The sequence below is a fragment of the Stegostoma tigrinum genome, chromosome 11 (genome assembly GCF_030684315.1).
Source record: "Stegostoma tigrinum isolate sSteTig4 chromosome 11, sSteTig4.hap1, whole genome shotgun sequence".
NCBI lineage: Eukaryota > Metazoa > Chordata > Chondrichthyes > Orectolobiformes > Stegostomatidae > Stegostoma > Stegostoma tigrinum.
The window spans coordinates 25,272,144-25,296,600 of record NC_081364.1 but is presented as its reverse complement, the minus strand read 5'-3'; the positions used below and the strand labels follow the sequence as shown (position 1 = coordinate 25,296,600).

At 41.3% G+C, this 24,457-nt stretch overlaps 1 protein-coding gene across 1 annotated transcript in view; it reads right to left on the bottom strand.

Moving 5' to 3' along the window:
- The window catches only part of zgc:77375 (uncharacterized protein LOC402927 homolog), a 48,083-nt gene extending 26,184 nt beyond the window's left edge, over positions 1–21,899 (bottom strand). The window contains exons 1-2 of the mRNA XM_059649850.1: positions 21,662–21,899; positions 7,301–7,498 (exon numbers count right to left, since the gene is read on the bottom strand). Coding sequence (XP_059505833.1) covers positions 7,301–7,498; positions 21,662–21,772 — 309 coding nt within the window. The 5' untranslated portion in view covers positions 21,773–21,899. The remainder of the gene's footprint in view (positions 1–7,300; positions 7,499–21,661) is intronic.
- Between the last annotated feature and the right edge of the window lie 2,558 nt (positions 21,900–24,457).

The window sequence follows — 24,457 nt, the reverse complement described above, 5'->3', positions numbered from 1 at the left end:
TATTGCTTTTGGACTATTTATTTCATTGTTCTAACAATGCATCTTAATCTCTACCTTAGAAAAACACTTCCTATTGTACCAGGGAGACATTTTTCACTCTCAACACTGTATCTCCTTGTGACCTAATCAATTTGAAGGCATTTCACAAGGAATTCTACTTTGAGCCTGCCTCTGTAGAGAAACTATCCAAAGTATTTTCTCAAGGACAACTCCTTTGCAACTGCCCAAGGAAACTGCATTTAGCTTATTAGTTTAGCCTTAACTCAAATATAATTCCAGATTTACTCTGCATAAATTGAGGGCTTTGTTGAGGTCAAACCTAGAATATTGTGTGCAGCTTTGGTCTCCTTTTCTGAGGAAGGACGCTCTTCTTCCTGAGGCAGTGCAGCGAAGGTTTATCAGGCTGATTCCAGGGATGGCAGACCAGATGTATGAGGAGATTGACTAGGTTAGGATTGTTTTCACTGGAGTTTAGATGACTATGGGGAGATCTCGTAGAGATTTATAAAATTCTAGCAGGACTAGACAGGGTAGATGCAGGGAGGATGTTGTCGATGTTGAGTGCATCCAGAACCAAGGGTCACTGTCTGGGAAATTGGGCTAGGCGATTTAGGATGGAGGTGAGGAGACATTTCTTCACCCAAAGAATGGTGAGCCTGTGGAATTCATTCCCACAGGAAGTAGTTGATGTCGAAACATTGAATGTATTCAAGAGGCGGCTAGATATAGCACTTGGAGTGAATGAGATCAAAGATTGTATGGAGAAAGCAGAATTAAGCTATTGAGTTGGATGATCAGCCATGATCATGAAGAATGGTAGATCAGGCTCGAAGGACTGAATGGTCTCCTCCTGTTCTTATCTTCTTTGTTTCTATCCATTGGTGTTTATCTTGGGTTCCAAATAGATTAGAAAGGTGACCACTAAATGGTTAACATTGTAATTTTCAGTAAATAAATGTTTAACACACATGTCATTCACAATTTCAACACAATCCCTGAACGGTTCTGCTCCAAAAACATTTTACTTAAGACAGGAAGACAGGATTTTGTGCTTAACAAACATGGTATTCTTTTCAAAGTTTGACTTCAAATACTCATTAGTCACAAAGTCATACAGTTCTATAGCACAGGGAAAGACCCTTCAGCCCATCAAGTTTTCATCAATTAAAAAGAAACACTTAACTATTTTAATTCCATTTTCTGCCACATGGCCCACAGCTTTGTATCTCATGGCACTGTAAATGCACATAACATTTAAGTATTATTTTGAGGGGAGTTTCTGCTTCTACCACCTTGGGCAGTGAGTTCCATATTCCCACTAACCTCTGGGTGAAACCAATTCTCTAAACGGAACTCACTTAACCCAAATATCAATAGCATATCACATCTTTCTGACTGAAATCATAGTTGGAACAGGAAGAATATTTTACCATCATTTTCGCTCCCAATGCTGCGCATCGCTGCACTTCCCATTTTGCAGCAAATGCTAATCCTGCTTATAAAGTTCCAATCCCACTACTTCCTCTATTTTCATGTACTAATTCTGATCCCAGTATGATGTGCCCTCTCAAAAATGTTACTGAAGAGAAACATAGTATTTCTCACAGTGAGAAAAAATGTTACTGAAGAGAAACATAGTATTTCCCACATTACTGTCTTGAAGAACAACACTGCAGACGAGCAACATGCAACTAACAAGCTGCCACTTTTATTTTTGAAATGATTTGTGAGATGTGGGTGTGGCTGACAGATCAGCATCTGTTGTACATCTCTAATTTCTCAGAGGGCATTAAGAGCTGAACACGTTATTGTGAGTCTGGAGTCACATATAGGCCACACTGGGTAAGGATGACAGATTTTCTTCCTAAAAGGACATAAGTGAACCAGATGGGTGTTGACATGATTACACGGTCACAATGAGGCTATCTTTATTTAACTAGAATTTCACTACTATTTCATGGTGGGATTCAAATGCATATCAATAATAGCCCATCATTCTGGATTACTGCGTAACTATGCATTATGCCATTACTCATGAATCATATACTCTGAAATGTAGCTACTCTTAGTTAAACACTTTAAGAATAAAGTTCAAATCAGCTCCATTCTTCAGTACTTATCTTTGACAAGTCTAAGTAATATGCTAAAATTGAATTTCAAGTTATTCTTATGCCTTTCGTTCCATTGCAGTTCTTCATAGATTTCACCACTATTTATCCAATAGGCAGACTCAATAGAGTATGACGTGCATCATGCTTACACTGATTATGCAATTATTGTATGCTCTAGTTACAACATAAATGTAAACATAAACCTCCAAATAGATAGTCTTCTTCCCTCTGCTCTGAAGAATGTTAAGTGCTTAATTACTGAACTCCACAATCTCCTTTTTTGTAGTCTCTTTCAAACTTCAGAATACCTGAACATTGAGAAATAACAGTAGAAATGCAGCAGAGTCAAATGTGGGTGAAAGAGGGAGAAACAAAAATGAGAGAGTGAGTGAGCAGAAGAGTAAAAGCAAAAACAAAAAGCTACTCAGTTGGATGACAGAAGGAGTAGCATCATGCTAACAAATATAAAGGAAAACGAATCTCATCTATGATTGTTCTCCACACAGATCTGTGATTAGAGGTGAACAGGGAGATATGGAAATGATGGGAAAAATTACTGTGCAAAGATTATAAAAATTGCAGTTTCACACTGAAGAACGAACTTTAGCCAGTCTAAATTTATCCCATTCATACACAGTTGCCAGCACAAGAACTTGATACAAATTGGAAGACTATCCTCAGGACCTGATCGAATGTTCTATCGGAGATAATGGGAACTGCAGATGCTGGAGAATCCAAGACAACAAAATGTGAGGCTGGATGAACACAGCAGGCCAAGCAGCATCTCAGGAGCACAAAAGCTGACGTTTTGGGCCTAGACCCTTCATCAGAGAGCTCTCTGATGAAGGGTCTAGGCCCAAAACGTCAGCTTTTGTGCTCCTGAGATGCTGCTTAGCCTGCTGTGTTCATCCAGCCTCACATTTTGTTGTCTAATGTTCTATCAGGTTATTTTACTAATGACTTACATGCTATGAAATACACCTCCTCCTCACTTAAGTCTCCATCTTATCAGCTGTTATAACCGATTAGGAAATAGCTCTGACTGTGAAAATCAGACGAAGTATCAACATTCCTTCTCAAATCAACAACATTACCTCAATCAGCCTTTAGAATTTGTTTGATACAATCATCTTGACAGACTATGTCCATGTGTTGTGCTCTCATTTTTACAATTTATATTTGAAAGGAAATCCTAAACGTAGTACCGAGCTCTGCTGTTAAAATGGAGGGAAAAGTTAAATAAATAATCAGCTTCCCTAATGCATCTCAATGAAACCAGAAGCCAGAAATGACCGGATCCAAATGCACATCTTAGAGTCATAGAAACATACAGCATGGAAACAGCCCCTTCGGTCCAACCAGTCCATGCTGACTGTAATCCCAAACTAAACTAGTCCCACCTGCCTGCACTTGGCCCATATCCCTCCAAACATTTCTTATTCATCTACTTAACTAAGTGACTTTTAAACATTGTAACTGTACCCTCATCCATGACTTCCTCTGCAAGTTCATTCCACATACGAACCACTGTCAATGTAAAAAAATTGCCCCTCATGTCTTTAAATCTTTCTCATCTCATCTCATCTTAAAAAAAATGTCCCATAGTCTTGAAAACCCCACCTTAGGGAAAAGACACCTGCTATTCACCTTATTTATACCCCTCATTATTTTATAAGTTTTATAAACCTCTATAAGGTTACCCCTCACCTTTTAATGATTGCACTGTTGCTTTATGAAATACACTACCTTAGAAGGCTGTGGAGGCCAGGTCATTGAGTATGTTTAAGAGAGAAATCAATAGTTTCTTATTTGTCAAGGGGATCGAGAGTTACAGGGAGAAAGCAGGAGAATGGGGTTGAGAAGCTGATCAGCCATGATTAAATAGCAGAGCAGACATGATGGGCTGAATGGTCTAATTTCTGCTCCTAAGTCATATGGTCTTCTGGTCTTATACAGTCAATGGGCATTACATTTAACCAGATGTTAACTTTAAAACTGCAGAGAAAGTCAAAACTACATAATAAAATTGTCTATAAGTTTGCTGGCAAACCTTGCTACACAGTTGTAGAATATCATGCTCTAGTCTCATCTTGTTCACTGGAAAGTCAGCTGTTGGTACTCAACTACATGCCCTATGACATTACATTGTATGTCAGGTGACTTTTGCCCCATACCCCTTTCTATTTTCATAGATAAATTCATTGATTCATTCAGTGCAGAAAAGCCTCCACAGCCCATCTAGCCTGCACCAACGTAAGTGCCACTAAAAGTGCACAAATTCCAATTTCCTGCACACGTCCCATATCCTTGAACTTTATGTTTGAAGTACTCAATAAAGTACTTTTTAAAGGTTGGAACATTTCCAACCTCCTCTACCTTCCCAAGCAGTGCATTTCAGATTCTCACCACCTCCTGAGTGAATAAACCTTTTTTTCCCAAAATCCCCTCAAAAATCTCCTGACCCTTAACCTAAAACTATGGCCTCTCACGACTCACCCCTCAACCAAGTGGAACAGCTGCTCTCTATTCATCCTGTTCATTCCTCTCATAACCTGATACACCTCAATCATGTCTTCCCTCAGACTTCTCTGCTCTAAAGAAAACAATGCAAGTCTATCTAGTCTCTCTTCATAGCTCAATTGCTCCAACCCTGGCAGTATCCTGGTGAAAATCCTCTGTACCCCCTCTATTACTACAGGAAGGATGTGATAGTAAGGTGGCCAGAACAGTACATAGTATTCTAGTTGCGGCCTGACCAACACTCTGTACAACTCCAACATTACTTCCTTGCTCTTATAGTCTATGCTACAACTGATGAAAACAAGGGATCCAAATGCCTTCTTAACTACCTTATTCAAGTGTTATGCCAATTTCAGGGATTTGTGAATAATTACTCCAAGATCCCTCTGTTCCTCTAAGCTACCCATTCATTAAATACTCCCTCATCTTGTTTCTTTTACCAAAGTGCATCATCTCACACTTAGAGTTAAATACCCATCTGCCAGTGTCAGCACATCTGACCAACCCATCCAAATCTTTCTGTAACCCACAACAATCTTCTTAACTATTAACCATTCTACCAATCTTGGTGTCATTTGCAAATTTGTTTAACATTTCCCTCATATTTTCATCTGTATCATTTATGTATATAACAAACAATAAGACTCCCAGCAGTGATCCTTGTGGAGGACTGGCCTCCAGTCACTCAAACAGCCTTCTACCTCTGCTCTTTGTGTCCTATTACTCAGTCAGTTTCTAATCCATCTCACCAAATTTCTCTTAATTCCATTTGCTTTAACCGTCTCAATTGGTCTCCCATATGGGACCTTCTCAAAAGCATTGCTAAAATCCATTTAAACTACAGCAACCAAATTTCCATCATCCACATACTTGATTATATTTTCAAAAAAATTGTTTGACATGACACCCCTCCAACAAAGCCAATTTGACTATCCCTATTTAACCCATGCCTTTCCAAGTGAATATCAATTCACTCCTTCAGAATTTTTTCCAATAATTACCCTATCTCTGACATGAGACTCACCAGTTTGTATTTTCAGGTTCTTCTCTATCACCACTCTTAAAAAGTGGAACCACATTAGCCATCCTCCAGTGTTCTGGTACTTCCCCTGTGGCCAGAGGGGAATTAACAATTTGTGTCAGAGCCCCTGAGTTTTCCTGCCCTGTCTCCCACAGCAGACTGGAATGCTATATACCTGGGCCAGGGGATTTGTCTGTTTGTAAGCCCAACACATCCTCCAATATCTCCACTTTGCGAGTTCCTCACAGACCATTTTCCTGAATTCTATATCTATGTTCTCCTTTCCAGAGTGAAGACCAAAGAGAACTATTCATTCAACACCCTTCCAATGTCTTGTGGCTTCACAAATGGGTCCTAGTTTTAACTTGGTCAACCTCTTCTCTTTAAATGTCTTTATAAAGTATCTTGGATTCTCCCTAATCCTGTTCATAAGTCCTTTCTCATGCTTCGTTTTTGTACTTCTAGTTGCTTTCTTAAGTTCCCTCCTGCGCTTCCCATATTCCTCTGAGGCTGCAACTGAATTATTCCCTTCGGACTTGCTAAATGCCCTACTCTTCTTCTTTATCCAGTCCTGAATTGTCCTAGACATCCAAGGTTCTCTGAATTTATTGTTCCTAAATTTCCCTCTAAAGGGTTCTTCTGTGGTTGAGCTCTCTGCACCCAAGTTCCTCTGTACCTTCATCCATTCAAATGAAGTAACATTAGCGAAGAGACTTTGTGCTGGAATCAACTTGCCAATTTACACAACTAACTAAAAAATAGCTTTCTCACAACTGTGAAATGAAAACAACACTGATGAAGAGTAGAGATAATGGGAACTGCAGATGCTGGAGAATCCAAGATAACAAAGTGTGGAGCTGGATGAACACACCAGGCCAAGCAGCATCTCAGGAGCACAAAAGCTGACATTTTGGGCCTAGAACCTTCATCAGAGAGGGAGATGGGGAGAAGATTCTGAAATAAATAGGGAGAGAGGGGGAGGCGGACCAAAGATGGATAGTGGAGAAGATAGGTGGGAGAGGAGAGTATAGGTGGGGAGGTGATAGGTCAGTCTGGGGAGGACGGACAGGTCAAGGAGGCGGGATGAGGTTAGTAGGTGGGAAATGGAGGTGCGGCTTGAGGTAGGAGGAGGGGATAGGTGAGAGGACGAACAGGTTAGGAAGGCGGAGATGAGCTGGGCTAGTTTTGAGATGCAGTGGGGGGAAGGTGACAAAAAGTAGGTGAGATTAGATTTGTCCCTGAACTCTCTTCCCCAAAATGAAAAATAACAAACAAAAACTTCTACACGTCAAATTTCAATTTGCACAAATGATATTTGCATCCTATATCCATCCAATTCATGTACCAGACAACACCCTCAATGCTATTTGCAGTCTTTGCGTCCAAGCCATTCAGCTTCTGGATATTATGGATAGAAGTGGAACAACCTTAATCCCTAGAATTATAGTGCCAAATATGCTAGGGTTATTGGAGATAAGCAGCTGAAATTGTGTATTGAAACAAGAACAGTGTACTTACATTGGTGGACTGTGGCCTTTTTGTTTATTTGCAATTTGGTCACTACTACAGAGGGCTGTAAGTTTTAAATTAAATAGTTAATTCCACCAAATAAGACATCCCCATAAATATAGCAATTTAAGACACTCACAGGAACTCCCAACACACGAGTTAGTTGGTCAGCTTTTGTTTGTCGAACACAGTTTCCTGAATTTGTGACGAACACCACAGGCACTAAAAATTCCCCTTTAACATTCACCAACTTCTTGAAAGCTTTCTTGGCAGCTGGTATGGGGGTTTTACCTCGCACCAACACTCCATCAATGTCAACAAGGAGGCCAAAGTAGGGCTAAAAATTCAACAGAAAGAAGGGTTACTTAGTTTCCAGGTATGTTTAGCAACAGAATAAAACCAAATGCTCAAGTGACAAACTAATTATTATTCAGCACTGATACCATTCTCCAAATCAGATTTTGCAGTAATTTGCTCACATTAGTCACTGTGAGACAATGCACTCAGCTTTTGATCCTAGCAAATAACTATGTCTATATAAATACTTAAAACTTACAAGTCCTTATACAGAGCCATGGGAGATATCATTTATACATTAATAAAATATCACAAGCATAATGCATTTACCAGAAACCCTATTTCCATTGCTGTGCCTCTGCATATTATGAACTCTCAAATAATATTTTAAAAATTTGAAGATAAACAGCCTATTAAAAAAGGCCACTACAAATCACATGACCTTTAGCTTCTGCGTTCTTAGCAGTTCCAACTCTTGAACAAGTGCTCGATTATACATGGATATTCACAGCATCCTCAGAGCTCACACATTATTAACAATTCATCCTTAAACAAATAAAGAACTAAAGCATCCATCATTTCGTTTCACTGCAGAATATAGGTACATAGAAACTCACTGTATGTTGACGAATGTGAAATAGATGTTACTGATCTGTCATCATATGCGGATGATCACTTGTCTAAAACGAAGGATGAATTTCAAAACCTCAAAAAAAGATGTGTAATCAGCAGACTATCTTCTTTTGGAAAAGGGTGTTTGAATTTGTACAAGTCATATGGTGAAGAAACCATCTTCTTGTCTACTCTAAAGATAACAGCAGAAGCTAATTGCAAAGTTCCATCAGAAAAGCCATTGAACCAGCTGCCAAGATAATAAACAGCAATAGCTTGATGGGGGAAGAAGAACTCCCACAACTTGTTCCAATTTCAGATTCATCTGACAACCTGCTTTCTACAAGAGGCCTCACAGCTGACTGAAAAACATCAGCTTTTAAGACCCTCATTTCAACTGTAAGCATCATCTAAGAAACTAGAGGCCTGCTGAGAGAAATACAAATAATTAGCATTGTAATTTTGGCCCAGATTCTGGTTACTGTCAGAACAGATTCAAATCAACAATAATCGTCTTTGAGATTACCTATTTATCTGCTGGTGATTTATTTTCCTGCCAGAATTCAGAGTCTGACCTGCAATCATCGTAAGAAATTGGGGAGAAATCCACACACTGCAGAAGCAGTGTTACATGTACATTAGCAGTTAATTTGTGTAAAGCTCCCAAAGCCACTTTAACCATGACTAAGATAAAGTGTATTTGTTATGTAAATGAGATGGTAGGTGAATACATTAGGACCTAGTGTGACAGATGGATAAAAGATAGGGTGTTGGTTGGTTGGGGGTGGCTGCAGGGCAGGTGGGTTAGAGATAGGTGAGTGCTTAAGGTAGTTTGAGAAGGTGTGGTGAAATCCAGCAGATAGGCAGGTGTCAGGGGAGGTGGGGGGGGGGAAAGTGGAAACGAGAGTTAGGGTCACGTCAGGGTGAGTGTTGGAAATGGGGGTTATTGGTGGTCTTGGGACCAACAGGCTTAGGAAGGGAAGGAGATTTTCAAGGGGTTGGGGGGTGATGTGGCCATAGTTAACAGGATTAGTGGTGAGTCAGATGTTTGGTTTAACAATTACCCATGAATCACACAATAATTTTAATCCATTAACTGTGCTAATTAATTATTAAGTTTAAATGAGTTGGAACTCTCTGAATTCTCCAGCTTTAAAGGGCTTTTCCAGGAGGTTACAGATGCAGGGCAATTGTTAATTAGCATTTTTACTTTTCTGGGCAATTCACTTGGAAGGGTAAGGCAATGGGCCAGTGGTATTATCATTATACTATTAGTTCAAAAAGCCAAGTAACTTTCTGGGAACTGAGTTTCAAAGCCTGCCATGGCAGATGGTGGAATTTGAAGTAAATAAAAAATCTCGAATTCAGAGTCTAATGATGATCATGAAACCTTTGTTGGTTGTCGGAAAAATCCATCTGGTACACTGATGTCCTTTGTGTGGGGAAATCGGTCATCTTACCTGGTCTGGCCAATGTTGTGACGTACAGAAATGTGGTTCACTCTTCCCCTCTGGGCAATTAGTGATGAGCATTTAAATACTGGCCTAAACAGAGATGCCCACACTGCATGAATAAATTTAAAAAAGAAACAAATCAGCTGCATCAGGATTTTCATGTGATCCTGTTGAGCAACTCCAATCTACAACTATCTGGCCACCAGAATTTCTGGGCCCCTATTGTATCTTTCTTCATATGGATCTTTGTGTGAATGATAATGTGTGTCAGCCAAGTGAGTTTCATGTCACATCTTTAAAACTATCGGTCAAGTGTGGAGTAAGAAGTAGTTTTCTTTATTTTTAAATGTTCATAAATAATTCCAGCAGCAAGTTCTTCAGTTTAGACAATCACTCTGAGGGCAATGAAATACACAGATCTCACATAACATACATACTGATCACAGACAATAAGAAAACACTCCGGGGGATCGGTGAGCAAGTATTTGCAGCTGGGCATCGGTGTTGGTCAGCATTCACCAACATCTCAGGGCATGCTCCATTTACAGTGACTGCCTGCACCCTCCATCCATGGACGTTGACATCAGCAAAGCGCCAGCTATACCACATCATCATAACATATCCCGACTCACGTATAATAGTTCATCACTTCAGTGCTGCACTTTGTAGTTCATTGATACCTTATGTCACAATCCTGTTGACAGGCTGCTTTGCAAGCAGGAACAGGCACCCACCTTATGCTTCCAACCAGGAGTTTCTCAGCTTCTTCTCTTAGCACTCACTCACTTTGTATCTTTGCTAACAGTATCTCTACCATGCCTTTCCTTTTAGAGCTTTGCCACCTCATTGAGTGCTTAAAGGCTCACGGTACTCTGTTTTGTCTTGTCTTTTAGTGCATACACAAAGCTAGACAGCCTGCCATGTTCGCCAGCACTGAGCAGTGTTACATTAACGTCAGACATATGGCACATGCCAGCAGCTTACCAGCAAACACATTCCAAGTGCTCCAAAAATTACAAGAAAAGGCCATGGGAGCAGACCTTAGTCAAGAGGGACTTAATATTCAGAGAGTATTACCACTGTCAATCAATTCAATCTCACTCCAGGGGGCTTGGACATGGACAGTTGGCTGCTTTCGCATTCAGAGGAAGGGATTCCATATCATTCATTTTCTTTTATATTCACTTGTGGGACATGGACATTGCTGGCTGGCCAGCATTTATTGCCCATCCCAAGTTGCACTTGAGGAGATGGTGGTGAGCTGCCTTCTTGAACCACTGCAAACCATGTGCTGTAGATAGACCCAAAATGCCGTTGGGGAGGGAATTTCAGTAGTTTGACCCAAGACCTGTGAAGGAATCAGTGGACCAACTTAGGGCGATGAGTGGTTCAGAAGGGAATTTACAGGTGTCTATGTTCCCATTTATCTGCTGCCTTTATCCTTCTAGATGGAAGTGGTTGTGGGTTCGGAATTTGCTATCTAAGGATCTCCAGTGAATTACTGCAGTGCATCTTGTAGATGGTAGCAGCAGTGTGCACTGTGTCAATGGTGGATGGAATGGATGTTTGTGGGTGTGGTGCCAATAAAGTGGGCTGCTTTGTACTGGATGGAGTCATCAAGCTTTGAGGGTTGTTGGTGCTGCACTCATCCAGGCAAGAAGAGAGTATTCCATCACACTGCCTCATGCCTTGTGATGGTGGATAGGCTTTGGGGAGGCAGAAAATGAATTACTCGCCGCAATATTCCTAGCCTCTGGTCTGCATCGGTAGCTACAGAATGTATTTGGTGAATCCAGTCAAGTTTCTCGTCAATGGTAACCCCAAGGACGTTGATTGCTGATAATTGAGTGATGATAATGCCTTTGAATGTCAAGGGACAATGGCTAGATTATACATTATTGGAGATGGTCACTGCCTGGCATTTGTGTGGTATGAATGTCACCACTTCACTGGTGAAGTCCTACAGGTCCAGTACAATTAGTCCAGAGAAGAGGGTTATATAAATCAGGGGAGTGTTCAGATATCAGTCAGGAGTCTGGTCAGTCACCAGTCAGGACTGTCCTTCCAAGTTAATCAAGTGGTAGCCCAAGGTCAGTCCTCAGTGATAATGTCAAGAGAGGTTATCAGGAGCTGCTGCTGAACAGGCAAGCCAGGAAAGCAATTTTGGGGTTTGGGAGAGGATGCAAAAGGGATAATAATTGTGGAGGGGGAGCAACTCAATATAAGGCTGGGAGACAACAAAGCATTCAATGGTTACTAAGTAAAAACCAAAAGAACTGCGGATGCTGTTAATCAGGAACTAAAACAAAGTTTCTAGAAAAGCTCAGCAGGTCTGGCAGCATCTGTGGAGGAGAAAACAGAGCTAATGTTTCGGGTCTGGTGACCCTTCCTCACAACAGGTGGCTGGGGCCGGTAAACTGGAAGCTTTGAAACCAGCGTAACGCATCAGATGAATCATGGATGTATGCGGGTAGGGATTGAACCGGGCGGGGAGAAGACTGAGTCGAGGTAGGAAGAGATGAGTTCTGTGGGGCACGAGCAGACTGAAACAATAGGTCTACCCGGACAGTCCTGTTTGTGGATTTTTGGCAGGAGGTGGAAACGAGCTGTGCGGGGTTGGGGGACTATTAGCTTGGAAGCAGATGGGGGGAGATCACTGGATGAAATGAGATCCATAATTGTAGTGGATACAATGGCCTGATGTGTCATGGTGGGGTCATGGTCCAGGGGAAGGTAGGAGGAGGTATCCGAGAGCTGGCACTCAGCCTCTGCAAGGTAGAGGTCAGTACGCCAGACAACAGCAGCACCACCCTTAATGACAAAGTCAGGGTTAGACCTGAGTGCACGGAGTGCAGTCAGTTCGAGGGAGATAGGTTGGATTTGTTGAGAGGGCAGTGAAATTGAGGCAACTGTTGTCACGTAGACAGTTCTCAATGAAAAGATCGAGTGCAGGTAAAAGGCCAGAGGGAGGGGTCAGGGTGGAGTGAGAGTGTTGGAGTTGGGCAGAGGGGTCTGTGGGATGGGGAGAGGACTCTTATCCAAAGAAGTGAGCACGGAGGCGAAGATGGTGGAAGAACAGTTTGGCGTCATGTCATGCCGAAATTCGTTAAGGTAGGGGCGCAGAGGGATAAAGCTGAAGCCTTTGCTGAGTACAGAGTGTTCAGCATCAGAGAGTGGAAGGTTAGGAGGGATGGTGAACCCGACAGGAGGTGGAGGGGCTGGGGGAGTGGATAGAGTCAGAGGGAAGGGGAGGAGAGGTAGGCTCCAGAAAGCCATGGGTATTTTTGAGTTGTTGCATCTTGTGGGCTTTGATGCCTGAAAGGAATAGAAAAAGTTTCTTGTTAGCATGACAAATGAGCCGGAGGATGAAGTGGAAGTGTGGAGTGGCGCAGCCCTGAGCCAGCACGTTGTGATACTGTTGGAGAGAGAGGTTGAGAGAGTGTGTACGTGACGCTGCATGGCACTGAGCGCGGATCTCAGGATGCGGCGAGAGCAACTGTCTGGGGAACGTTGAACATCATGGTGGTATCTATGATCCTGGGAGGATTCAAAACATGAGGGATGAAACTTCAGTTGGAATCTACGTGGGGTGAGCCTGAGCCGGAGGCAGTCACTGAGGAATGTGATATGGCTGTGGAAATGGGTTTTAGCAAATACCTGGTCAAACACCAGGAGTGACAGTCAAATTAAAGTCGGTGGGCAAAGAGAGAGATTGGAATGGAAATCCCATCAGAGAGAGGAGCAAAACTTCTTCAAGGTGAGCATGCCTGGAAGAGATGTGGCAGTGAGTTAAATACTAAATTAAAACCAAAAGAACTGTGGATGCTGTAAATCAGGAACAAAAACAAAGTTGCTGGAAAAGCTCAGCAGGTCTGGCAGCATCTGTGAAGGAGAAAACAGAGTTAATGTTTGAGGTCCGGTGACCCTTCCTCAGAACTTCCGCAAACCATTAACTCTGTTTTCTCCTCCATTGAATGGTTACTGTCGGAGAGGAGTGGGATCATCAATGGTCCACTGCCCTGGTTTTGATGGAGAGACACTGCATAATGATTGTTGGTATAACTAAGCTGGACACCCTGTGATTCAAGGAAGAAAGGCGCCACCTAGATTGACAGACTGAGCCTGCGACTTACTATGTTGCCTTCTATCTAAATCCAAATTGCAAACGTGCAACAGAAATTAAAAATGGCTGCCGCCACACCCAGAGTGGGTGGAGTGTGTTTTTCAGTCGGAAGGTGCAGGGTCTTCTTGTGAGTGATGTGAGGTCCTTCAGGGGGAAATTGCACTAATCAGGCAACAGTACCAGGTTAAAGACATCCCATACGGTACACCTCCTCCAGAGTGTGCCACATAACCCTTACATGATATGTTCTGCACGACTGGAGCAGGCAAAGAGGTGATGTGAGGGTCAATGAACTGCTGGGAGAGCAGCAGCACCCTTCTGAGGTGCCATTGTGTGGTAGGAACATCATGTTCTCCAGGATGGAAGAGTACAGTATTAGGCACACAAAGACAAACATTTTCTGCCTCCCAGATCCAATAGTCATGAATTGGGTAGTCATCATTCATTGACTGTGCCTTTGTTTATTGCTCAAAGGGGAAGCTATCCTTGTCTGTTCTCAGAGACCAATGCAGTTTTTTTCTATTTATGCTTTCTTTACTTTTTCTGTTGCTTGATACATGTTATGTTAACAACTGCTTGGAAGCTTGACAATATGTGAAGCTAAAGCTCAAGGAAAGAAATCCTCCATGAAATTCCCTAAAAATTACAATTAGTCAAATTTTAGGAAAACTCAGCCTTTAAATTCTGTCTGTGGTACTGTAAAATTAAAACTAGTATGCCCAATACAAGATAACAAAGTGTGAAGCTGGATGAACACAGCAGGCCAAGCAGCATCTCAGGAGCACAAAAGCTGACGTTTTGGGCCTAGACCCTTCATCAGAGAGGGGGATGGGGAGAGAGAACTGGAATCAATAGGGAGAGATGGGGAGGCGGACCAAAGATGGAGGGATAATGGGAACTGCAGATGCTGGAGAATCCAAGATAACAAAGTGTGAAGCTGGATGAACATGCCCAATACATATCTGCCCAATACATATTTTCATGCCTTTTGAGAACACAACATGCCCATAATTCAAAAACTGGTATGTAATATGTGAAGTTCCCACATTTAACCATGACAAGATGTTATACTACAATGTGCACAGAGAAAGAGTAGTCTTGCTAAACATGGGTAGCCTCTCAAGCTTCATTCTTGTAGCTGCAGCTACAATAAATAGACAGGAGGTGATTTTCAAGCGCCAAAGTATTTATGAATGTGACAAGCTGTTTACAGTGAAATGACAGCCATGCCAGCTAATGTGCCCTTTAAAGCAATTCCTTTTGTTCCCTGCTTTTATATGTACTGTGATCAATGTTTTTGTGGCTGACAGTGATGACCTGGTGCACAGCTATGCTTTAAGTACAGCAGCGGCACTTGCACACCCAGAAAGTCCTGTCACTGATGAGCACAAGATAGCACAGGACAAAGTGCCACAGAGAATGTTGTGCATATGTAATGAGGTCAGAAATGGAGAATTATAGGAGATAACTCTCTGGAGCTCGCAAAGAGAAATCCTTCTTGAAACTCCCCAAAAATGACATGTAGCCTATTTTTAGTAAAGTTCAGACCTTATATTTTGTTCATGACACTATAAAATTAAAACTATTACACCCAATACTTAACTGTAACATTATGCCTTTTCAGGGCATGACATATCCATAATTCAAAAATTAGTCAGCAGCTGATTAATACATTACTTACATTCATTAGTCACTAATGGAAAATATCTGTCCTTTTTTTAAATAGTAAACCATCAACAGCTACTTGGATTTAGAAAACATCTTCAACATTGAAAGGGTTATATAAATCATCTCAAAACAGTTCAGAGAGGGAAAATGAGAGAGTTATCATCCCAAACTATCATGTAGTACAAACTGGCTTAAATTTAATTGGTCACATTTGTAACACATAAGCATACAAAAAATAAATTAATATAAAATAACATGATATTTCTTACAACACTGTAAGAACCCGAAAAATGCCTTCTCAGAGTCTCTGTTAGGAGCTTGGGAGCACACTTGGTGTGCCCAGTTGGAGATATATATATTGGGTTGGTATGGGTTGACTCTTCCACAAATGCATTGTTTATTTTTGGTTTTGAATAGCTGCACTCCTTGCAAGTTCCTGTCATCTTAGTTTTAATAGGAACCTGTATTTTGTTCAGCTGCACCAATGCCCCATTCCTTGATCTAGCAACTCTGGGAAGTGGGTGTATATCAGAGGCAAAGTGGTGTGTGCCCATTTTCAATCCCACACTCAATGCTTCTTAGCCAACAACTACCCTTGAAGTTAGCCCATTCCTCATCATTTGCCTTCAATGCTTTCAGTCCTAGCAGGTTGCTGCTGCCGCCATCTGGAAAGCAAATGAGCAGCAGGGCCCATGGCACTCCATCACAATAGAAATGGCTTGATTTAAAATTTACTATATTGATATTTTCAACATAACATTCAGCTCATTATCTTTGCTCGGGAGAATTGAACAATTATAAATCAAATTACTTTTCATTGACAGTTATTATTTAGAATCTTAAATAATTTCAACAAAAAATGAATGATGTGATAAATAATGAAGCATAACAATACCACCACGCACAATTTTCTAATGTAGAAAATATCTGCATTGCAAAAGAAGCAGTCAGGCACATGAATCAATGTGACTTGACATGCTTACTGACTGTTTTCTTACAGTGGTTTATTGTGACATCAGTCAGAGTGGATTAACCTCTGATCTTACATTCTAATGATCAGAGAAATTGACTATGACATACAACTAACACAGAACACAAGAATCAGACAAAGAGTTACGTTTTTGATAATTGGATACTTCTCCTGTTAACAAATTGTCTGGTATCAGCAATCTTCCATTCGATCAAAAAAAACTGAAAGCTGGCCAGCACAAAACCAGAAAACCTCAGCCATGATGTTTATTTGCAAATGCAAATACTCTTTATGCAAGTTTAGGCAACATCTTAACCTTTCTTCGCAATTCTAGATTTGCCATCCATAAAATTGCTTGCAGGGAACTTCAAATCCAAATCCCATCAGGAGCCCAACAATTCAGAGAATTTTATTCTTACATTACTGCCATAGGATTGACCAAATCAACAAAAAAATCCCATAAAATATTGCTTTTCTTCTTCACTAACTCCTTCTTCACTAACTCCTCAGATCTCTGGATTGGCTGTAATTCAATATGTGAGTTTTAATGCCTTGAAATTTTGAAAACAATCTTCATGATAGATTCAAATTCAGGTGCTAGACAAAACTAAATTTAAGAAAATTATCACTTCCTCAATAGCCCCATATGAGGTTCAACATTTAGTAGCACAATTCAATATGTCCTCTTAATAATTGCATGGAACAATCTCCTTGTAAAGGTGTTTATCAATTATACTTCAGCAGCAATATACAACAGAAAACTCAAGAAGCCAACAACGTTCTGTGAATTCTTTTTCTAGACTTTCCTTTAATGCTTTTTTATTATTTGTTATCTTAAATTTATGGCCTCTTATTACAACTTGCTATGCATTAGAGATTATCAGTCATGACTTATCCCAACATGACCTGGAACCCCAGCCTTGTCAACTCCATTGAATAAGGCTCAACTTCTCTAGTCTACCTTAATAACTAATCTTCTCATCTTTGGTAACATGCCAAAGATCTTACATTGTACCGTCACCATTATTTTACATTATTACTATATTTTATATTATTATTACACCAGTATGCATTGGGAGTGGGATGGGAAGAGACTGCTGATCGTTACCTGGACATAGAATTACTATTTACACAAAGTCACCCTTGGAGTGACGTTTCCGGTAGGCAACGTTCACACTGTTGAGAGCTGTCTCAGCATGTTTGGAAAATTTACTGCAAGCTTCTTAAGGCTTTTTAATGGCCTAAATTAACAAAAAGTGTAACTCAAAACTTTTTACAAAGCCTCAGGGTTACCACAGAAATTAGATTGAAAACAAACTGATAAATTGCCATGACAGCAAGAAGCCCCTTATACAAAGTGACAAGCTCCAAACCCTGACAAAGCTGAGAAATGCTTATCCTCATACTAAAATCTTATTGGCACTTTGTTCACTCAATTGTAGTTTGCCGCAACACAGCTAAGTCATCTGTTGCACCATCTAGTCCAATCAGAATTGACTGTTAGATTTTCCACCTTTTCCCAGCTGGGCTGGACAAAGAAAAAGATGACACATCATAAACTTTAGATTCCATGAAGACTGCTCAGCACCAACATTTTAAAACAGTTGCTTTGGGTCACAGACTACATAACAAAGAGATTTCAGCTTAATGCCACCACTGAAACAGGTATGTAGTAACTGCACAATTTCACCTCATCTGCAATCTCCTTCCTTCAAAGCTTATTTTAAGAATATCGAACCAAAGTAGCAGAAATCTGGAAAAAATTCTCACTTTTTAAAATATTTCTCTGGTTTCACTTCACAACTTGACAAATAGAAATCAATTTAACAGTTGGCATTTCGTTGATTGTAGCATTAATGTTTGCACAACTGCAAAATTCACTAACAGCAATGAGGCATATTTTGAAGCTAAAATTATTTTAGCCTTGATCATAGCAAGGTCATTCAATTGCATTCACCCTAGGCTTGCTAATCCATTTAGTTGCTAGTCCTCAGGTTTCAAACTATGCCAGTCACACTTTTATCCACTTTATCCACTGACATAGTGATGCTGCTACTCTACCACTTGTACAGTACCAGTGGTAAACTATTCCAAGTCACTCAGAGAGAGATACAGCATGGAAACAGATCCTTCAGTTCAACTAATCCATCCGACCGGGTTTCGCAAACTAAACAAGTCCCATTTGCGTGGTAAATAAAAAGCAAAAGAACTGCGGTTTCTGGAGATCAGAAAAAAACAGCGGGAATCTCAGCAGGTCTGGCGGCATCTGTGAAGAGAAGTCAAAGACTTCACCAGTTTCAAAATCTCCCCTTCTCCTACTGCATCCCTAAACCAGCCCAGTTCGTCCCCTCCCCCCACTGCACCACACAACCAGCCCAGCTCTTCCCCCCCACCCACTGCATCCCAAAACCAGTCCAACCTGTCTCTGCCTCCCTAACCGGTTCTTCCTCTCACCCATCCCTTCCTCCCACCCCAAGCCGCACCCCCAGCTACCTACTAACCTCATCCCACCTCCTTGACCTGTCCGTCTTCCCTGGACTGACCTATCCCCTCCCTACCTCCCCACCTACACTCTCTCCACCTATCTTCTTTACTCTCCATCTTCGGTCCGCCTCCCCCTCTCTCCCTATTTATTCCAGTTCCCTCCCCCCATCCCCCTCTCTGATGAAGGGTCTAGGCCCGAAACGTCAGCTTTTGTGCTCCTGAGATGCTACTTGGCCTGCTGTGTTCATCCAGCCTCACATTTTATTATCTCAAAGTTAACCTTTCCGGTCTGGTGACCCTTCCTCAGAATTTGCAAAACGTCGCAGTCGCTTTCCTGAAAAATGCTACTCTGTTAAAATTATGTTTGCGTTCTCAGTGTGCCGAGTGAGGCCAACAAAACTTGATGTCAATTCAAGGAACAGAGGGCTACATGATTTCATTTTTTTTCATCCCCCTCTATGATCCACATGGTGTACATGGCTTCCGCAATTTCTCACATTGAACATTCACACTTCTTTCACAGTGTTCTCAGTTCTCAAGTGCACCAATAAACTCCCTGTCTAACTACAAGAAATGCTGCTAATCTATGGAATAGTCTTCCCTGAAAATAAGTGATGGCTTTGTTACCGCAGTTATTCAAGGCAGTGTTACGATTACCGATATACAAGGCTGTGTGTGTGTGTGTGTGTGTGTGTGTGTGTCTGTGTGTGTTGGGGGGGTGGTGGTGATGTTAGTAGCATTCATAAAATACAGATATTAAAGTGGATTGGAAACCTCAAATAGATCAGCCAGATCTTACTGAATGGCAGAGCTGGCATGATTGGCCAAATGACCCAATCAGGCTCCTAATGCTGGTGTTCCTTTGTAAATGTGAGCCCTTGCCCCCTACCCCGCCCCCGCAACCAACAACAACTCCTTACCCACCTTAATCTTCTCAATCTTTATACGCCTCACTGATTCCACACCATGATTCCCAAGAACAGCATCTGCTTCATTCCTGAGAGACATCTAAACATTTTTGTTAGCTTGATCCTCAGCTTGTCAGTTTCCCCGTAACTATTTTGAAGCTGTACATAAGCATCCTGTCCCTATCCCCAACAAATTATGCATCCCTCCAATTTCTTCACGTCTTAGAAACCACCTACAAAAACGTTTAGTTCTACGATGCCACTAACCTACAGCTATTAATAATGTTTTGTAAGGATTTTTCAAACAATTAAATAACAGCTTTAAAACAGCCCATTCCAAACTTTTCGACCCACTAAAACAATATATCTGAGTTGTTTGGGCTTTAAGGACTATTTTTTGAAAATGTGCTGGGCCCAGTTTGGACACCACCACTCAAAGTTTCAAAGCAGTAGAAAAATAAGTAGAGGATCAAATGTGAGAGCTATCTTTAACACGTTGGATTCGAAGTGGCAACGAAGAGAAAGTGATGTTCAAAAAGACACAAACATGAACGTAAAACAATGAGGAAAAGAGTTAATGTTACAGACACTAATGGGAATGTTGTACAGGAGCAAGGGCAAAGAGAGCTTGCGAGCAAGAGGAAAGAATCCAAAATAGACAAAAATAATTCACAGGAAAGAAACAAAAACCGATACTCTAACTAACCCAATAGTAAACTGATGGGGTCAGATTTAATTGATTTCAATCAAAGGAAAATTTTCCCAGGGTGTAAAATAGGCATCGGATCTACTTAGGCTAAAATTAAACACATGAATAATGTGATGGGAGATCACCATAGCACTGCACCAACAAATATTACATCATACTACTTGCAATTTTAAAATTGCATTTTTTGGAAATTATAGATAGGGTCACAGGAAAATGGACAAAGGCTCCTTTTAAAAAGGAGCGTAGCAGATCTAGTCCGACGAGGCACATATTTCTTCAGTGCACAGACTAGTTACAGAAGGTCCACAAGATGTAATGTTTACAGCTTTTGAAAAATCACTTCAGAATGCTACACATCACATGCATCAGTCAGTTCATTCTGCAGCATACAATCTTAAAATAAAACCGCTATTGCACTGAAATCAGATCACAGGTAAACTAGAATTTATCCTGGATTTGGCCAATGTGGAAACCATAATTGGCAGATCGGATTTGATAACCAATTTCAACCACATTTGCCCATTCTAATGATCAATAAAAGTATGGCTGAGATTGAAAGTGGTATATTAAGAACATTTAATGTATGTTACTTGCATCCACAATGACTAGAAAGAAAATGCTACTTTTGTCTTTTATCTGAATACAGGGTCGTAATTTCTTTTTCCAGTTATTTCAGCCAATCTTATGATACAACTCTATAATCACTAAAAACAGGCAATCGTTCGAGCGCACTTCACAGGCTATTCAGCCAAAAACTGAAATTGAGCCATAAAAATTAATGGCCAAACACTGGCCAGTGGGCCAGATTTTAAACAACGACTTGCAAGGAGAATTGACGAGATTCGAAAAGGGCATTACAGCTCAGAAGTCCACCTGCAAATAGTTCACAGTGAGATATAAAATCTTTAAACGAATTCGGCGTTTGAGGTAGCACTGATGTTCCTATAGTTGCTCATCCAGTTATAATTCACGGATTAATTTGAATGGACTAGACGAATTTGACTAGTGTCCGGGACACGAAGTTCTCTACTAAACAAAACAAAACTTAATCGTGATCATTTAAAGTTCGCAAATTAGAAGTAAAGATATTCAAAGGTATCATGTTAAGCATATCTTTGTCTGTAACGTGCTGCATTGTTTGCTGAGCAATCTGCAGCATTGACCAAGTGGTGTGGATGGGGGATTTGTGCAGGCTGCACCCGACATTCTCAGTCTGTGGCTGGGTTAGGGTCTGGTCTGGTGGCCCTGCAGTTCCCTCTCTGTCCCAAGTGTTACCTGCGATTCCGCCGTGCTTGCTGCCAGTCTGCAGTTTGCCGGCGCTCGGTCCTTTGCTAGCCTCCTGAGTGCCGTGCGAGCGACACGGCTGAGAGACAGCAACGCCTTCATTGTCCTTGCGACGCTTTGTGCGCTGCAGCTGCGGTGCGTTCCCGTCTCCCAGCCGCTGCCGCTCGCCGGCTCATTGTGCTCGCGGAGCCCGAGGGCCCCAGCTATCAATGCCGCCCGCAGACGTCACTGCCCGCCGCCGCTGATGGACAGTTCTCCCCCCCTCCCCAATGCGGCCACCCCCCTCCAGCCTCCCTCTGGCCGGGTAACTTTGCAGCGCCTCATATGGGCCAGGCACAGCACAGGGCACGAGCAGCATCACAGAGTCGCGCAACCCTCCCCATCGGTGTGGCGAGTGAGGACACAAAGCCAGTTTAACATCACAACAGCGACAACACAAACCTAGTGCAAATAGTCAGAGCACAGACACCAGTAACAGGACTGCGGCCAGAGCACAAAGCATTATCCACATGCACAGCCACGGTAGCAAACAAAATAATTAGCTCTCTGATGAAGGGTCTAGGCCCGAAACGTCAGCTTTTGTGGCTCTCTGATGAAGGGTCTAGGCCCGAAACGTCAGCTTTTGTGGCTCTCTGATGAAGGGTCTAGGCCCGAAACGTCAGCTTTTGTGCTCCTGAGATGCTGCTTGGCCTGCTGTGTTCATCCAGCCTCACATTTTATTATCTTATAAAAGAATTACGCATTGGTTAAGATTAAAAGGCGTATCAAGTTGCGAAGAATAGGGGCAAACGTGAGCATTTGCATGAATTTAGAATACAACAGAGGATGGGCAAGAGATTGACTGAAAACAGGACAGTAGAACATGAATGTAAACTCACAAAAACAAACTAATGAAGACAAACTGTTAAAACTTTCGCAGGTATGTAAAACTGAAATGTTTGACTAGAACTAATGAGGGTCAAATACAGGCAGATTCGGGAGAACATACAATTAGAAATAAAGAAATGGCAGAGAAGCCAATTATCAAAAACGAAAGCACTGCAGATGCTGCAAAACAGGAACAAAAACAGAAATTGCTGGAAAAGCTCAGCAAGTCTGGCAGCATGTGAAGAAAAAATTAGAGTTAACGTTTCGGGTCCGGTGACCATTCCTCACAGCTACCATCATTTCTGAGGAAGGGTCACCGGACTCGAAACATTAACTCTGAATTTTTTCTTCACAGATGCTGCCTGACCTGCTGAGCTTTTATAGCAATTTCTGTTTTTGAAGCTCAATTATTACTTTATATTTGTCTTCACTGAGTAGGATAAAGAAACAAGAAATTTACCAGAAGCAGAGATCCACGGTACTAGCGAGAATGAGGAATTGACGGAAATTTGTATTAGCGAAGAAGTTATGTTGGACAAATTGATGGGACTGAAAGGTGACACATTCCCAAACCTGATATTCTACAGTCCAGAATGTTGAAAGAAATCACAATGGAGATAGGAAATGCATCAACTTGTCGAGTGGAAGATTGTAAATGTCATCACACTATTTAAGAACGGACGGTGTAAGAAAACAGGGAACTAACTATAGACTATTATCCTTAGATCAATAGTATGGAAAATGTTGGAATCTATGATAAAGAATGTTCTAATTTGACACTTGGACAATAATTAGCTGACTGTATGCTGAGCTGGCACATAAGAGGAGTTGAGACCCGGTGTAGATCAGCCATGAGCTAGTTAAATGGCAGCGCAGACTTGAAGAGCTGAATGGTCTCCTTTTCTCATTTCATATATTATTATTGCAGATAATCAGTAAGGATTTGTGAATGGGAAATCATGTTTGATGAACCTGTTGGCATTTATCACTTGTTGCTCACAGGATTGGTAAAGGGGAAATTTTGGATGTCGTCTATCAAGCTTTTCAGAAAGCTTTTGAGAAAGGTTGGTTAACAAAATTGAAACACATGGGATAGTAGGTATTGTACTGGAATGGATTAAGGATTGACTAACTGGTAGATATGAGAGAATGGGAACAATGGGTCATTCTTGCTTTGGAAGGATCTGTTTAATAAGGAAATTTATGGATGACACATTGCTAGAATTAGGTTTATTGTCAGGAATGTGTGCTGTAAGAAAGATGCAGAGCAGCTTTAACAAGATTTGAGAAGACTTAATGAATGGGCAAGAACATGGCAGATGGAATATAATGTGGAAAAATAAGGTGTTCCACTTCATAGGAAAAACAAATGTGACCAGTACTTCTTAAATGGTCAGAAGTTAGAAAGTTTCCATGTTCAGACGGACCTGGATTTCCTCAAAAATAAATTGAAGTTGACTTGCAGATGGAGAAAGCAATTAGAAAAATTAATGGTATATTAGACGCTTTTGCAAGATGATTTGAGTACAAGCAGCAAAGTGTTGTTTTGATTGTCTAAACCTTGGTTAGAGCTCAGTTGGTATTATGTGCAGTTTTGGTATAAAATTTTCCTTACCTTAGGAAAAATATTATTGCCATAGAGCAGCTGCAATAAAGATTTACCAGACTTGTTGCCATTCTCCCAATAATCCTGATCCCCATACCAATCAAGAATCTATCTCTGTCTTAAATACACTTAATGAATTGTCTTCCACAGCCTTCTGCGACAGTGAATTCCACAAATTAACCACACTTTGGCTGAGGAGATTCCTCCTCATCTCAGTTCTAAAGGGTTGTCTTTTCATTCCTTAGGCTGTGCCCTCAGGTGCTAGTCTATCCTTTCCTCATCCTTCTAAACTTCAAGTACAGACCAAGAGTCCT